Below are 18,014 nucleotides of genomic sequence, written 5' to 3'. Positions count from 1 at the left end.
TCTCTCCAGTACCCAGTTATGGCAAGAACACTTTGCATTCAGAACAGAAAAAAGACAAGCCATTATCATTTGAGAAATGCAAAAAACCTTGTAAAATATTAATCTGGAGAAGACAATTAGGCTTTTGGATGAAACAACCCAGTCTACAAGCAAACTAATTTTTCCAGATAACACTTATAAAGCTCTCCCTTATACAATTATATTTAAGTTAATTTTGAAACCGAAAGATGTTAATTTCTACACTAAACATTTATTTTGATACTCTCACATATTTATTTTAGCTAAGATAGGTTTTTGATTTGAGACTAAGTTCAAACCATATTCAAACTTTAAGGAAATGTGTATCTGGATCAAAGCTTTGTGGTTCAGTCTCATCCATCTCTTAGCATACATTTAGTGTCTGCAACCCTGAAAGATTAAGTATCTTGTTGCCTGCTGTACTCAGCCTAATCCTGATCACGCTCAATATAAAGCACTTAACCTTTGTCCTGCATCAAAACTCAAAAACAATCGACCACGTATACTACAATGATTATTCCAAATATTAAAAAGAATGAAATATAATATATTTTGTATAAAATAAGATTTCTTTACCAACAAAGTAGTTGGAGAAGAATTTTTGCAAATAGCTTACTAGCCTGGGGTATTTTTCAGGATGAGAAGACAAACGGGCAGAAGAAAGAAGCAAAATTCATCAAAAGAAGCTGTGGATAATTCTTATAATTTCACACATTTATTTGCTGTATTGATGGAACATGAACACAAGAGGAGAACAAAAGAAATGGGACTAAAGTACATTTAGAGTGGCTCATGGATCATCTTGAAAAAGGACCAAAATTATTTAATTTTAATTTCCTGACTATATTGGACCACTGGAGAAAGCAGTAGAAACTATTTTTGGAAATTTGTCCCTGAATGTGGAAGTCAGAATTAATGTAGTCAAACTCCAGACTCCCTTGTGGATGCCTGAATAGCACAAACGCTGACCTTACCTGATACCCCCTCAGCCTCTGTACAAGCACCTTTTTACATCAATGCCCTTTCAGTTATGTACAGATCAAACAATACAAGTTCTTGTGTACAACAAAGTGCTCTCTTCTCTCAGTGTCAGCACAGGCTAATTTAACGCATTCATTAACACAGAACTGACACTGAAGAGGTTCTTCTAGCTCCAGCAGGATCAAATTTCTGTTTGCCTCCACTAAAATGATAGGCTTGGATAGTTACAAAGTGGAAGGAAAGTATTGTACTAAAAGCAGGAGAGGGACTTCAACATCTGTTATATTTAGCTCTCCACAGTTTGCAATTTTGACATTTTTAGGCTAAGTATTCCAGATAGTGTGCTAGAATCCAGGTGGACAGGAAATGGTATAAAATTTTATCTAGCGGTTTTCCCTCTGAACAGTCCTCAGACAAATATGGTAGCACACTGCACAGTGTCTCGGGATTTTTTTCTATCAGTACCTTTGTACTCACTATATACGTATGTTCAGATACTTTTTTTAAAATGTACTTTTAAATGCGTCACTGTTTAAATATGCTAGAAGTTTAATCGTGCCCACTAATTTAAAAAGAAAACTACAAAGGACAGAAAAAAAATCATTGGAAAGTATATAAAGATGTGACAATCAGAATTTTGGGGGTGCTACTGATCTTTGCATATTTTTGATTAAACACTTTAATCCAATGGAGAACTTGCAGTAATAAAAGATATTAATTTATTACTGGACCTAAAGGTGACTTCTCACTGGAAATTTTATAAGTGGTATTACAAAACGATCACTTACTCTATCATAAAAATCAAGGCCTCTCCTACAAACCATAGCTTGCTTTGAGTGAGCTCCCCTTGTAGGCCGCTTTGAGGTGCTAAGGACTTTGGGCCCAATTTTCAAATACAACTGTTTAGACCATGTGTGCAAACTTTGTAGCTGGAGGTAGAAACATACACTCGTCCAAACAGTTACTCTTTGAGCACCCTGAAAGATCACCGCATGTGCAAATTAGGCAGCCTCTTTTATACTGCTTATATATAAGCAGTATATAAGGGGAAGTAAATACTTCCCAAAAAATAAGCACAATTACACTATTTTGACACTAACGAGATACAACAACCGTATATTCATGTGGTGCACCAGCTGTTTTCCTCTGGGTGATCATGTGATTATATTACACTCATATCCACAGAGGAATTTAGTGGTGGTGAGATAGAAAAGATTTTCACATCTGCTCAACTGGACAATTGCTTGATAGTTAATGGAATGGCAGTCCAAAAAATAAATGTTTCTTCTTTTCCAAATCCAACACTATAACATGTATTTTTGAATATGTAAGGAACCAGGAAAAATAGTACTCTTAATTTTGCCCTTCAAAATAGTTCAACTCTGTGAAAAGATCTAAAGAATAAATCTTTTGTCTCACACAAGAATGTATTGGTGGAGACCCCAGGAATACAAATTTGAATTTCCAAGTGACAGCCAGTTCAGAGTCTTGGTGTTCAGAGACTTACTGAGTTCCAGAAGTCTTTGGAAGCTATCAGTTTTAAGTCTGAGAGCTTCATTACAAATATCACATTGGTATTTTAAACAGAAAATATAGTTTGTGTTTGGTTTGGATATTTTTATGCAAAGAAAGAAAGGTTTATCTAATGAAACCTTGGAAAATGTTGAAGTCTGTGAAAGATAAACATATCAATAATTAAGAGAATAAATTAAAAAGTTATAAGATGTCTCCATTTTTTTTTTGACTTGACAAGCCATGGTTACTCTATGCCTTAGTGTAAAGTAACCAAGTCTACAGTGCATTTTGGCTGCAAAACAGGTGTACAATGCAATGTCACTTGATCCCACGCCTACCTTTTCATCGGTAATGCTGCCACTAAGGGCATGAACTGTAATTATGTTAAAACTTGAACTCCAAAAGCTATCACAATCTTCCAAAACCACTGTAGCGTGAGAATGCTACGTGAACTCCATATACTGATTACTGTACTGTCAGTTGATCTTGACATGAAATGATCCTTGTTCTTAAGAATTCTGCATTTAAAGATACGAAAGCCTGGTCTTTAAAAAGCACCTGAATAATCTGAATTGACATACAACTGACTGTTAAAAGGCAAATAAATAGTGCTCAAACTGAAATATCATATGGTACTGTGTTGTACCTAGTGCTATGTATGCTCTAATAGGCAGCTTTTCTTCTAATTACAATACATTCCAGTAGCAGTAAGCTTAAAACTGAAAATGGTATGCAAATTCAATTGCAACTCCCATATTTTTATTCGCGTTCAGAAGGTTGTTTAATCCAACATCACAGGAACTAATTCTTCTACCAGAGTACAAGAGATTTATGTAAGAAATAATCAGCATTAGTGAAAAAGGAAGTTAGACATGTGAGTCCTATGCACATGTGGGAAAACAGAAACCATTACTTTAAAATGCATTATATAATTCAATGGCTGCAAAGCATCATTTAAGTGTGTAGATGGCATATGCCCAACTCCACCTGATGCTTCTCTTCCCCTCTCTGGCACCCTCCTCTATCAAAAAGCTGATTTCACCAGGTCTATTAGCCTCTACACCCTTCCTGCCTCCTCCCCCCCACCCAAAAAAAATTGACAGAATGGTGTTGTGATGACCACTCATGTTGGGCTTGGTAGCCCCTCTATCGCATATGGCTGGGCTGAATTTGCGTGACTGGTGTTGCAATCTGGCATGCTAGATCACAGCAACAATCAATTTTCTCCTGCCAAAAAGCGGTCTGACCCTAGGCTGCATGAGCCCAACAGCTCTATAAACTATACTATGATTTATTAAGGAGGTATCAGTCACACAAAATCTACAGTAGGTAATGGTAAAAGTACTGTTGATGGCATTTTTTTTTCTTCATTGTGTGGCCTGCATCTTACCAGCCTGTTTCACACACCACACATTCTCAAGTTCAGATACATAACTTAGTTCCCATTTAATTTGTGATCCATCATCATCCATGTGGTAACTACAGCAACTGGTTACATTCAAATTCTTATTTTTATTTGTATTTCAGTAGTACCTAGGGGTCTTAATCATACACTGAAGTCACAGTGAGCTGCGTATTCACGTTATAAGACGGTCACTGCTCCAAAAAGACTGCAAGCTATGTAGTATTAAGAAAGTATTTAATGTATGTTTAAATCCATTTAATGAGATTTAGCAGCTGGAAACAAGGTGAAATAACACCATATGACCATCTGGTTCTCTGAATTAGAGCATAAGAGCCACTGGAATAGATAAGGCAACACTAATGTCTGCTAAACTGGCAACAATTTAAAAGGAGCTGCAGTTTCTCAAATGAGAGATAATAGTGCTACATCTTAAAAACAAAATAACTATGTAGACTGATCTGGATCTCTGCATGTAATCTACTAGGTACTGATCCATTCACAGATTTTTATTGGCCAGGTAATGAAAGAATTGAACGCTATAGGAAAAAAACATGGCTAAACTTTTCAATACATCCTTTTAATTGCACCCATAAGACTTGAGAGCACATATATTTTCAACAACCTTGCATTTTTATATTGCAGCATAAAATTAGAATAGGAATGAATGCCTACCTATGTTTGGAATTAGTGCATGTGTACATATTTAATTCCTTATTGTGACAAGAAGATTTTCAGATTGCTCATTTTAATGCCTCGATTAATAAATAGAAATGGTGAAGAAACATTTTAAAATAAATATTTCCAAAATATCTTACCACAATTGAGTTACCACTGAACAATTAAAGTCTAAAGTTAGCTTAATGTTAAATGATCAGAGAGGACACTATCAGAATGGAAAGTTAATATGTCAAACAAGTTGAATTCAATTCAGTTATACTCATCATATGATTACAGTGCTGTCTTAACTCTTTTGACTTGGCTCCCAAACCATGATATAAAGATAGCCTGCTGAATGCAGTGTATAACAGAAAAGTTGATTACCTATTATATTTGAAACTTTTACATGTGAAGTACAGATAATTCTTCAAAATTAGTTTTTCAGAAAAGTATCTAAAGTCTGACCAACGTAACCTGTTGGCTCAACCACAATGAAAATTACAATGCCTCAGCAATTTCACTAGCTTAAAATATGGTTAATAAATTAGTAAATCAAAAGAGAGAGAACTGTAACAGATTCATCCATGGATTTATTTCATTCCCCCATGGATTTATGAGATTGAGCAGCCCAGAAATTTTAAAAAAAAATGCCACACTTAAGAATTTGTTTTAAAATCCAAAAGCATGACCTAGCTCTTAGGAAACACACACTGCTCCTTTTTATATTTACTGCCCTTCTGGTGAGAGACCCATCAACTAGATGGCAGTAATCATTAGCTATATAAAATAATTCATTATTGCACCACTGAAATGAATGGGACTTATTTAGTTTAATCTCAGTTACAAAATATGTCTCATAGGTTACTCTTTCTTTGATTTCCATATCATCTAATATTTGCCTTTCAACTTGGTAATCTTCTAGGGTTGACTGAACGTTTGATTTAGTCACAACTTGTTGATTTGGTTTAGGTTTATTTTTGCCATGTCCCAGTCAACGTTCTTGTTTTCAGTAAAACAGGTTCTAAAAGCATCCGTGACTACTAAGAGCAAATAATGGCTTCCACATTTGCTTCCTGTATCACCAAGTTCAGACTCATTTTTTAAATAAATTGTATGGATTTCTTGCATAAAAATACTATGTAATACTGAACCATGTTATGCTGAAATGTAGCCCAAATAATTAAAAAACAAAACAAGACTCTGCAGTCAGAAAAATGTTAAGATAAAATGATAATTAAAGGGGTACAAACCTAATGACCTGGTTACATTGAGCACACATAGGAGTACGCTTTCCTGCTGGAATATGCTCTGCTCTCTGGACCAAAGTGTCTTGTTCTTCTAGCGGAGGTTGTATCACAGACTTGTCACTTGGTGCAGTTGCGCCAGACGGTGTAATATTGTTTGATGTCCATCCACTTGCAGGAGCTATGGAAAATAGCAGAAAGACTATTTTGAATACTGTCTACCCTATGTCAATAAGACTACACAGAAATACAAGAGAACGGAGTTCAGTTCAATACTTGAATTTGTATGTATAAAAGATGAACAGTACATACCTGATACTGAAAAAAATATATAATAGGGCAATGTGATAGATTGAGTTTACTCTTTTCAAGCAATCTGGTAAGTGACTAGCCACCAAAAGCACCAAACCTACATTACCATTATCTACCAGGCTAAAATCTCTGGGAAATATATAATGGTTTTCACTTAAAGGAATAGAAAAATTGGATATAATGGAGCAATCAGGTTACCGTATGTGCAACATGTTAAGATCTCACTGTGCTTTGGAAAGGTCAGGCAGAAGGTTGAAGGCAAACACATGAGCAGTGACAAAACATCATGACATACATCTTAGAACTCCAGAAAGATCTTAGAGTCATTGTGGATAGTTATCTGAAAACAGCCACTCCATGTGTAGAGGTAATCAAAAAAGAATACAGAGTAGTGGGAATAATTCAGAAACAGAACAGATAAAACAGAAAATATACTGCCTCTATATAAATCCATGGTATGCCAACATCTTGAATTCTGCATGCAGCTGTGGTTAACGCATCTCAAGAATGATATACTAAATTGGAAAAGGTTCAGAAAGGGTAAAAAAGAAATATTAGGAGGATAGAATGTCTTCCATATGAGGAGAGATTAACAAGACTGGTTCTTCTCAGCTTGGAAAAGAAACTACTAAGATAGTTCTCTATCATATCCTATAAAATCATGACTGGTGTGGAGAAAATAAATAAGGACATTTTATTTACTCCTTCTAAAAAACACAAAAACTAGGGGCCTCCAAATGAAATGAATAGGCAGCAGGCTTAAAACAAACAAAAGGAAGGTTTTTGCATTTTTTGCGCAGAATGTGCAGTCAGCCAGTGAAACTCCTTGCCAGAGAAGTTGTGAGGGTCAAGACTTGAATAGGGTTCAAAAAAATGCATGGAGAATATGCCCATCAATAGCTATTAGTCAGGCTGGGCAGAGATAGTGCTCCTAGCCTCTGCTTGCCAGACACTAGGGGATGGATCATTTCATGGCTACCTGTTCTACTTATCCCCTGTGGGGCATCTGGCATTGGCCACGGTCGGGAGATAGGATACTGGGGTTTATGGACATTTGGTCTTATGTTCCTAAAGAGTTGTACTAAAACAATATTTGTTAAATTTTCTTAACATCTCCCGATTTAAAGAAAATAAAATTTGGGATATACTAAATTTGTTTTTCTGGTTTCTGAATTTTAGGTTGTATTAGCACCAGCTTTTAAGGAATTTCTGAAATTAGGATAGTTTTTAAAAATATGAAAGCTAAGATTCTCACAACAGCTTGCCTCCAAAAGCTGAGCTTTGGTAGGGGGGCAGGGGAGGATTTGACACAATCTCATGGTATAATTGTGAGAACTGGAAAAACTGCTCATTGTTCCATCCCCCCAAACTTCTTCCACAGATCTCTGCCAGCCCATTCAGAAGGTGAAAGGGGTAGGGGCTGCCACTTTGGCAACCTCATTCCCTATTTCCTTCAGATCACACTAAGGGTAACCTTCTCCTATACAAGCTGTTCATGGGATGGTATGGAGACTGGGTGGACCACAGGCTGCAAGGAAATGCTCATGGCACCCATTCACCTTGTGGAGTTTAGATGGAAAGATAATACAAACAACAACATGGTCTTTTCTATGGATCTCTTCCATCCTGGAGCCCCCAGGGAGAAGAGATGCAGGTGGTGGGGACAAGGGATTCTTTGTGAGTGGTAGTCTATGAAAAAAGCAACAGTAAGGTTAGGAATTCCTGAATTGATCTAGTAAAATTCAAATCTCAGAAGTCCTCACTTCACCACTGCCTGAGAAAAAGGAGAGCCAATGGCAAGTCCAGCTGCCTGGAGGTAGACGGAGGTGGAGAAAGGAGGAGGGAATGTTACATGTAGGCTCCGGTCAGCCCCAAGTTTTAGTATAAATGCCCTGAAGAATTCTGTGAGGTATTTTTAAAGAATTTAGTACTTGATTCTGGCAATGCCAACCAACATGGTTTGGGATTTCTCAGCAGATGGCCAGACACGAAATTCAAAATAGGTTTTAAATTACAGAGTAATTTAGCAATTTCTGTAATGAATCACTATCAATTTGTTTTCCAATATCATTAATATTGTGCTCTTTGGGCAAGGTATACAATAAAGAAAGATCAACAGTGCTTTAATTGTTCACCTTTAACTGATGAAGTAACAAACTAAAAGAAATACTTTTCCTTCATGCAGGTGATACTCAAACCTACGGTTGCTGAAATTTGCAAACTTTAAATTCTATTAAACTACAATAAGAAAAATATAGTGTTAAGTGTTAACATTCACTGAAAACCTTTTTGTTGTAAGCCAGCTTTGAGAAAAAGAGCCAAAGCAAAATAGAAAGGGCTGATTGGGAACAGGGGAGAGGTTATACCCATGACATAGCTTGTCAGGCAACTGTAATTTCCTCTAACACCGTTTCATCAGACCTATCCACAGATGTGCCTGTACAGAGCAGTCATCTATGATTATCTGTCAAACAACTCAAAAATAAAACACCACCATGATAATTTACAGGGTCACTTTTCTGTTCTGAGAAGCTCAGATGATTTCCACTGTTGTATCAGATGTTGTCTCAAAGGAGGCCTAGGGTTGAGCTTAGCAATACTGTTTAATTTTTCTTGGTCTTATTACTGAATGAGATATGGTCACAGTGGAGCCTGTGACTGAGCCACAAAAGAATTAATTTCTACTCAAACCAGAGCTCATTCCTGTAAGAGGGCTGAGCACACTAGACTTAGGATCAAGGCCCTAATTAATAATGTATTTCTAATTACTCAATATATTAAATTATTACATCTCAGAATTCTAAGGTCACATTTTGGCACCGTTCAAATCAATGGCAGAACTACTTATGACTTTACTGGGGCAAGGATTTTATACCTCACCCCCAAATCAACCTTACCGTATCAGGCTCTGTGCGGGCTCGTCTACACTGGCCCCTTTTCCGGAAGGGGCATGTAAATTTCACCAGTCGTCGTAGGGAAATGCGCGGGGGATTTAAATATCCCCCGCGGCATTTAAATAAAAATGTCCGCCGCTTTTTTCCGGCTTTTAAAAAAGCAGGAAAAGAGCGTCTACACTGGCCCCGATCCTCCGGAAAAAGTGCCCTTTTCCGGAGGGTCTTATTCCTACTTGCCCCTTCCGGAAAAGGGGCCAGTGTAGACGTAGCCTGCATGCTTAAAGCTGGGCTGGGAAGTGTTCCCCCAAAGAGAGATACCTGTGCCAGCTCTAATTGAGCTCTTGCACTAAAAAAGAAGGAAGGATTAGCTGGCTCAACTACATACCTAGCCTTTCAGACAGGATGGTATAAGTATCTGGCCCCTCAGGCTGTCATGGCTGCCTTCTATGCTCAGCATGCCAGCTCAAAGAGAGCTAACACAGCAGCATTTCCTCAAACCGGAATTACATCCCAGTCTGAAGATCAGACAGAGTCTAAATGTCTACCTTCTAAATATTAATAGAACTCCTGCTACCGCTGAAACCTACTGAAATGATCAGCCCTCAAAACATTACTTAATCTACTCTAGGGCAACGCTAAGACCATGTAGTTACAAAAGATAAAGGAATATACACACCTTTAAAAAAAACAAAGTGGATGTAAAGTGGATTATAGGGATGTAAACTTTTTAATGAGTGTTAACCGGTTAAATGATATAATTTTCATCGTTTAAACTGAGGGCCATCCTCTGGCCAGCCAGATTCCCACCACAGGTGAGGAACTACTTTGGCTTGGGGAGGGGGGAAAACTGCTCTGGCCAGCTGGGGTCCCACCAGCCAGGCAGCAGAGGAAGGAGGGCTGCATCCCTCGCCCAGCCCTCTGGTTAACCAGTGATCAGGTGAGCATGCTGGCAGGGCTAATGTTTACCAGGTAACTGGTTAATTAACCTTTTACATCCCTAGTTTATGAATTGCAAAAAATTTTATCTGCAGAATGATCAAGAGAATTCAAAGACAACAGACATTTTTAATATATCAACAAAACAAGCTTATCTTTCAAGTTCCTCAACTGATCAGTTCCCCTACCTCCCAAGTTTCTCAAGGGAATCCTATACATTTACTGAGAAATTGGACAAACTGAAACTTCCACTATTAGGGAAGTCAGTGTGTAGACAACTACACGATTAACTGATAAGCCTGGGCTAATCGGTTAATCCTGTCAACTACACACATTCCCCCCCCCCCCCCCAGTTGCTGCCTCTGCATCAGAGGCAGCAAGGGGAGGAGGGGAGGTGGGAGCTAGTGGCTATGGGGAACCGGGTTTTAAGCTAGCTCTGGAACTTCCTGCCCCCTCCAACCTCCATGCTGCTGTCTCTGTGGACAGGAGCCAGCTTTTAAACCAGCCCTCCATGCGTGCTGACTCCATGGACCCACCTGCCCCCCCTCCCACTGCCTCTTCTCTGAGGCAGCAGCGTGGGAGAGGGTAAGGAAAGCTGCTGCAGAGCCCACTGCAGACAGAGGCCTGTGAGGGGGTCAGAACTCCCCGTGGACAGGGGCTGCAGCCACCTTGTGGTACTGCCTCTGTATCAGGGATGGCAGGTGGGAGCCAGTCTATGCAGGGAGCCTGTTTTTAAACCGGATCCCCTCACAGACCAGCTCCCGCCTGCCACCCCACGCTGCTGCCTCTATTAGAGAGGCAGCAGCATAAGGTGGCAGGGGGTCCCTGGGAGTTGGGCTGGGAGTGCACTGGCTGCTGGCCCAACCCATGGGGACTGTTGAATAGTTGTGTAACTAATATAATTTGATGAGGTTACAAGGCTATTCAAATTACATACTATCTAACATCCCGCGGATGGCCAAATATTTGAAACTGTAGATTCAGATATTATTTCTATTAATTTCAGTATTATGAAACATGCAGGCTTGTAAAGCAGAGTGGGGGACCTCTGGCCTGGGAGCCGGATGCGGCTCCTGACTTGCTTGGATCCAGCCCCCAAAGCTCAGGGCTCCTCCCCAGTATTGGGGAGCTTGCCCTGGCATCCTAGCCTCCCCCTGTTGCTTCTCACTTGTAGGTGGCTCCGGAGTGATTTTTCTGTGGGTCAGCAGCCCCCAACCCAAAAAAGGTTCCCACCCCCACCTTACACAAATGCAATGCAAGAGCACAATATGCCAAAAATGTTAAAACTTTTTTTTAACAAGTAGCCAATTTAGTGCTCTATAAAATACATACACTTTTGTATGAAGCATGCCAAGGAATACAATGTCAAGAATAAAAATTTATAAAGACAAATAATTTCCCTCTTCCTGCCCTACTTTTAACCTTTGGCTACAGATTGTATATGGCTGCACCTTAGGAACCAAACACCAGCTTTAAAGCATGAAAGCAACACTCATTCTCCTTGCTCTGGGAAACGCTGGAATTGGAATGTTGTAGTGATTTAGAGCAGCGTTTCCTAAACTATGGCCCGCTACTGGGCCGCAGCAAAAATATACCGGGCCTCAGTGTGGCTGCTGGGGTGTTCTGGGCTCCAAGCAGGCCCGTGCGGCACCGCGTCCCCAAGCCCTGGCCCAGGCTGGAGCTGGACGGAGGATACAGCTGGGAGTTCTGGTCTCCCAGCATGCTGGGGTTGCTGGATGACGGTGGTCTCCATGGGTGAGTGGCAGACTACTTCTTATGGGAATTTAGTGGCTCCTCCAGGGGGCGGGCTCTCTGTAGGGCAGCACAGTGCTTTGGCAGTGCCGGGGAGCGCAGGCCATCTGGCAAGGGCAGCGGTAGGCTTCAGGGAAAGGGCTTCGTCTCCCCTGAAGCATGTGTGTTTTCATGCAGCCAAGCCTGTGTCATTAATTTTCCTGTCACGTGATACAGCAGCCTCAGCTTGTTTCTTCACAGTGGGACAATGTGCACGTCCTCTTAGATTAACTGCTTAAGCTTTCTTCTTTTAGTATCAATAAAATACCCTCTCATTTTCATCTTCAATATGGATAAATGGCTGAAGAATGTGACTGGAAATACAACTAAAAATGTTTGAATGATGTGCAGCTTAGTACAAGTGTGCAGCTTAGTACAAGTGAGAATAAGAACATAAAAACTCCTGGGATCCACAATTATTCTGATGAGTATTTGAAATTTGGTTTTATAAGTGTTGGTAGTGATAATCACTTGCCATTATGCCTATTCTGCCACACAGAGTGCATGAAACCATCAAACTGAAATGCCATTTGGAATGCAAACATCCCAAATACGCGAGTTAGCCCATCGATTTTTTTCATAAATAAGAGAAATGAATTAGCTTTTGCTAAAAAAAAAAAAAGCACGAAAAGTGCACTTTCTATGGGCTCTTCAAATGAAAACTTTGTGTTGGCTTCATATGAAGTTTCAAAACTAATAGCCGAGACAGGTTACCCTCATACTGTTGTTGAAAGGTTAATACTTCCTGCATTGCATATTATTACATTCCGTATTTATGAAGGAAAAAAGGGAAATCAGTTGGGTTCTCTGTCTTTATCCAACAATACAGTGAAACGTATAATTGAAGAAATGGCGAAAAATATTGAAGAAACGCTCATTCAATAGTCAGTTTTTTGCATTACAAAAAAAAAAAAAAAATTCAAGCTCCATTCAAGAAGATCTCTTATTTTGCAAACCACTTCCAACAAGAACAACGGCTGCTGAAATTTTTAAGCTAATCAATGATATTACTATTCAAAGCGATATTGACTGGAAAAAGTGTGTTGGACTGAGCAGTGATGGGGCTCGAGCAATGGCAGGGTCTCACACTGGGCTTGTCCCACGGATTCGAACTGTAGTGCCAGACTGTGTATGGGTGCACTGTAGTATTCACAAAGAGGCACTAGCTGTGAAAACTCTGCCATCTCTTTTGAGTTCCACTCTTGAAGAATGTGTGAAGTTTATAAATTATATAAAATCTCGTCCTTTGAATTCCAGAATCTTTACTGCTTTGTGCAACGAATTAGGAAGTGAACACGAGCATCTCTTACTACACTGTGAGGTTCGATGACTGTAAAAAGGAAACATTTTAAAACGACTCTTTGAAATGAACGATGAAGTTTTATTGTTCTTGCAGCGACACCCTCCATCGGCAAAAGATGTTATACCTTACATTTAAAGACAGGTTTCATGAATTTGATTGGTTAACAATGGTGGCTTACTTATGTGACATATTTTGTCTTTTAAATGATTTAAGTTTGAATTTACAAGGCACTAAAATTAACATTTTCAAAGTTCATGAAAAAGTTGAGGCAACAATTAAAAAACTTTGTTTATGGGCACAGCAAGTTAATAAGAGAAACTTTAAGTCTTTTTGTACTTTAACTGAATTACAAGAAAAATATGCTGAAATTAATATCTCAGATGTGATTTCTGCAGCAATCCTAGAACACCTCTTGGGGCTAACATCAAGTTTAAATGAATATTTTCCTCCAATTGATGCCAGTAAAAAGTGGATTAAATACCCGTTTACTGTTGACACCGAAAATGACGAAATACTACAATTGAGTGCATCAGAAATGGATTCATTAATTGAACGTTCCTGTGACTCTGCCTTAAAAGAGAACTTTGATAAACTCTCCTTGGTTGATTTTTGGTTTAGCTGTAGAAATGAATATTCACATTTATCTGAGAAAGCAGTCAAATTCTTAATGCCTTTCGTCATGACATATAAGTGTGAAACTAGTTTCTCGTCTTTGGTTTTCTTAAAAAATAAATACAGAAATAGACAATGTTGAACCAGATTTGAGGATAAAACTTTCTTCTTTTGCTCCTGACAAAGTTGCTTTGTGATGCAAAACAACATCACCCTTCCCATTAGTTCTCTTTTTAGTTATTTAAAAGCTATAAAGTGCACACAAATGACTTATATTAAACTCATTCAATTATAAATAAATTTTACAACTGTTAAAATTCTACTGGTTAAATTGTAGTTAAGATTTACGTTATGTACTGTTATTATTGTGAATAAATAATAAACAATGAATGTATTCATTTTTCATTCTTTTTTTTAAATATGCATTTATATTTTTGGGCTGCAAAAAAAAAAAAACAGTACTAAAAAATGGGTTCCAACTAAGTAAAAAGTTTGGGAAACCCTGGTCTAGCCAGCTTTCTATCCATCTTACAGTCCATTTATCTAATCCATATTCCCTTAACTTTCTGACAAGAATATTGTGGGTGACCATATCAAAAGTTTTGCTAAAGCTGGCACTGATGGCATTGGGAGGGCTAGAAACTTATTTGCATATTCATCATTTGATTAATGAATATGCAAATATGAAAATGAATGTTACCCATCCTCCAAAATGTTACCCGTCCTCCTTAATAGATTTACTGGTCCCCGTGTCAAAAAGTTTGGGAACCCCTGATTTAGAGGAAAATTAATTGAAACTTAATTTTCCTCTAAATCAGGGGTTCCCAAACTTAGAGGGAGGGGAAGGAAGGGGAGGGGAGGGGAAGAACATTAAGTACCATTCACACTCCATTTGTGTCACATGTATTTAGCCCAATGCAAATAAGAATGACCAAAGCAGAAGAGCTGCAACAGAATAAAAGGGATGTGAACTCCCCACCATCACCCTGAACTCTGCAGCTACAGCACTGTAAAGCACTAGTGTGATCCAGTTCTGTTAGCTACTTGCCTAGGGCTACGTCTAGACTGCAAGCCTCTTTCGAAAAAGAGCATCTAGACTGCAAGCAGTACTTTCGAAAAAGCGAGCCGCTTTTTCAAAAAAAGAGAGCACCCAGGCAGTCTGGATGCTCTCTTTCGAAAAAACCCTGTTTGCATTCAAGAACACCTTTTTTCGAAAGAGCACTTTCGAAAAAAGGCGTTCTTCCTTGTGAAATGAGGTTTTCCGCCATCAATTTAATTTCGAAAGAACGCGACTGTAGTCTAGACGCAGGTGAAGTTTTTTCAAAAAAAGGCTACTTTTTTCGAAAAAACCCTTGAGTCTGGTCACAGCCTAGGAGAGGTGGTTCATGTACCATGCTGGGAAAGCTCACTCTTAAGGCTTGTGTCATAGCAACATTTTCAGTTTAAAGCAGCGCGCAGCGATGCTTTAAACTGTTAAGTGGAGACAAAGCCTGAGATGGGCTCTTGGCTATCTCATTAATTTCAAGGTTTCATAAGTGAAGCCATTAAACTGACCAGAAAGCTAGGCAGCTGTCCCCAGTTGGGCTCCTGCCCAGCAGCTTCCTGCTCCAGGATTTGAGAAATCAGGGTAGTTGCCCCAACTTTCTCCCCCCCACTCTCAGATGAGAGCAGGAAAAGGGGGCAACTGGGACGGCTGGGGAGCCAAGAGCACTGACTCTCTGCTTCCCTTCCCCCCCAACCTGCCCCTCTTTAGTTGATGGAACAGTTCCTCTTGAGGAAGTGCACCACCATTGGGATACAGGTAATATGGACACCAAATTAACCCAGTGGCTGTAAGTCAACCAGACTTAGAGATATAGTAGTATAGACTAGTTATATTTCTTGGAAGTGACAAAAATGGTATTTCTCTTTTGGGGTATGTTCATAAAGTAGACAATCTCATCACAAACACTGTTTCTTCCTGCTGTTTTGTTTTTATAACAAAGATAAGATCATCATCATAAGGGAAGCGACTGTCTAGGAAGGAGTACTGCAGAAAGGGATTTAGGGGTCATAGTGGACCGTAAGCTAAATATGAGTCAACAATGTGACACTGTTGCAAAAAAAGCAAACTTGATTCTGGGATGCATTAATAGGAGTGTTGTGAGAAAGACACGAGAAGTCATTCTTCTGTTCTACTCTGCGCTGATTAGGCCTCAATTGAAGTATTGTGTCCAGTTCAGGGCACCACATTTCAAGAAAGCTGCGGAGAAACTGGAGAAGGTCTAGAGAAGAGCAGCAAGAATGATTAAAGGTCTAGAGAACGTGACCTATGAAGAAGGAAGAAAAAAAGAAAAAGGAAGAAAGAAGGGGAAGGGGGATAGCTCAGTAGTTTGAGCATTGGCCTGCTAAACCCAGGGTTGTGAGTGCAATCCTTGAGGGGGCCATTTAGGGATCTAGGGATGGTACTTGGTCCTGCTGTGAGGGCTGGGGACTGGACTTGATGACCTCTCAAGGCCCCTTCCAGTTCTAGTGTTCTATGATTCTATAATCTAGCACCCTACCTGATATTTTTCATGCAGTGCATATCTTCACATCCTCTTGAGAGCAAAGGAGACTTAAGTGATGCATTCAAAAGCAAATAATTTTTTGGGGGGAGGGGTGGAATGGTAAGAGAAGGGGGGATATGAAATGCACAGAAGATACAGCCTTCTGTTGCTCAGGGTAATGAACAAGCAGCCCTCTACTTCTTTCCCTCCCTATTTCTGCCACAAGCTAAGTGTATAAAGGGGATTATGGTTTAGAAGTCTGGTTGATTGTTCTTAAAGCACACTGACAAAAAGTAATACAGCAGCATTTTTATTTGTGGCCAGAGGGAAGAGAAGAGCTAACCACTGCTTGCTTTGTGTTCTAGCTTTATTGTAGTGATCCAGAACCTTGTATAATGGAAAAGGGGGAGGGGGGGAATCTGTTAAGTAAAATCGTAACATTGCACTGTGACAATATAATACCTGACACATATGGATGTAATTGTCAAAACATTTTATCATGATTAGTTTGTGCATGATAAATAATAGGAGTATCTCTCCTGCCTCAGAGAAGAGTGCTGATCCATCTGCTGGACTAACAGCATGGATCTTTAGCAATCTAACGCATTTATGTGGTATAATGGCTTACAATTATGATGAAGCTTATAATGTGCTACTACAGTCACTCACTGAAGCGAAAGTGATATTATAGGAAATTAAATAACAAGTAGTTTCTAATAATAGGAGGGAGGTAACAATACATTCTTTCTTGGAATTAAAAAGATATTTATTCACATATGTCGGGGGCCAAAAAGTAGACCTGAAGGAAAAATTCTTTTTGGCACTAATGGTTTGGTATTGCAATTTTGCTGGTTATTAATCCAATAAAATGGCCTCATTACCCACTTTCCTTACTCCTTTCCCTTCGGAAGACCAATACACCACACACATTTTCTGTCTAATTAACTCTAAAGTTTGATAAACCGACAACCAGGTAGTTTGGAGATAAGGCTGACACCCTTTTGGATCGCATCCAGCTTCTGAGGTAACAAAGTATACATGTTACTCTTTTTTTAATACAAGTATTTTACTATTAATCTCTATTTATAACACCTATTCGGACAAGAGCAGAATAGATGATAGCTGAACTGCTAAAAACTGTATTTTTAAAAATATTACACTTCTTAATCCATCTTCTGAACACCGAGTGTTCCTTGAAAGTGGCTACCTCTGAAAACTGTATCTCTAAAACACTTTATCATGAGCAAGTCACTGCTCTATTGTAGTTTATCTCAGATTATTAATGCCTGCTGAGCCTACAAATAAGTGCAGATAACAAGGTGGAAAGAGCTTTTGAGAAACATGAAAGAAAAATATTTTGATTAATGAGGCTTTCCATCCCTCTGCTCATAATTTACCTGCTAAGTTGTAGGTACCAGCTAGTGAGAAGACAAAGACATATACTAAAAACTAATCTTTGAAGAATGTTTTCTTCACAAATCAAATTCCAGTGCGGCTTCTGATATACCGCTAATGTGTATTTGAGATGCCTGTTAAATACCAAAGCCAATTCAAACACATTTGCCAACTTTGTTTTCATTGTGTATTTAAGAGAAACTTTTTGCTTTTTATTTTTTAATAATTTCACAAAGCAACACAATGTTCCCTTTTCTTTAGTCTCAATGCAGAATCGCCATAAGGCTAGCTTTTGTTAGGATCGATCTACAATTTTAAATTATTTCTATTCAGAAACAAGATCTCTGTATGTGCAAAATCTCAGCATTGTAAGGAAAATCTGGTGGTCATTTCTGAGTTATTCAAATAAGCAAGCAAGGAGTA

The 18,014-nt window shown here is 39.0% G+C and overlaps 1 protein-coding gene across 11 annotated transcripts in view; it reads right to left on the bottom strand.

Moving 5' to 3' along the window:
* PDLIM5 (PDZ and LIM domain 5) overlaps positions 1 to 18,014 on the bottom strand; it is a 217,902-nt gene that overhangs the window by 12,141 nt on the left and 187,747 nt on the right. For all 11 annotated transcript variants that reach the window (XM_075929618.1, XM_075929625.1, XM_075929616.1 and 8 more), the window contains one exon: positions 5,827 to 6,001. In XM_075929618.1, coding sequence (XP_075785733.1) covers positions 5,827 to 6,001 — 175 coding nt within the window. The remainder of the gene's footprint in view (positions 1 to 5,826; positions 6,002 to 18,014) is intronic.

Source organism: Pelodiscus sinensis, chromosome 5, assembly GCF_049634645.1.
Source record: "Pelodiscus sinensis isolate JC-2024 chromosome 5, ASM4963464v1, whole genome shotgun sequence".
In the NCBI taxonomy this organism is placed as follows: Eukaryota; Metazoa; Chordata; order Testudines; family Trionychidae; genus Pelodiscus; species Pelodiscus sinensis.
Note: the sequence above shows the minus strand (reverse complement) of the source record. Positions and strands in the feature narration are given on the sequence as shown.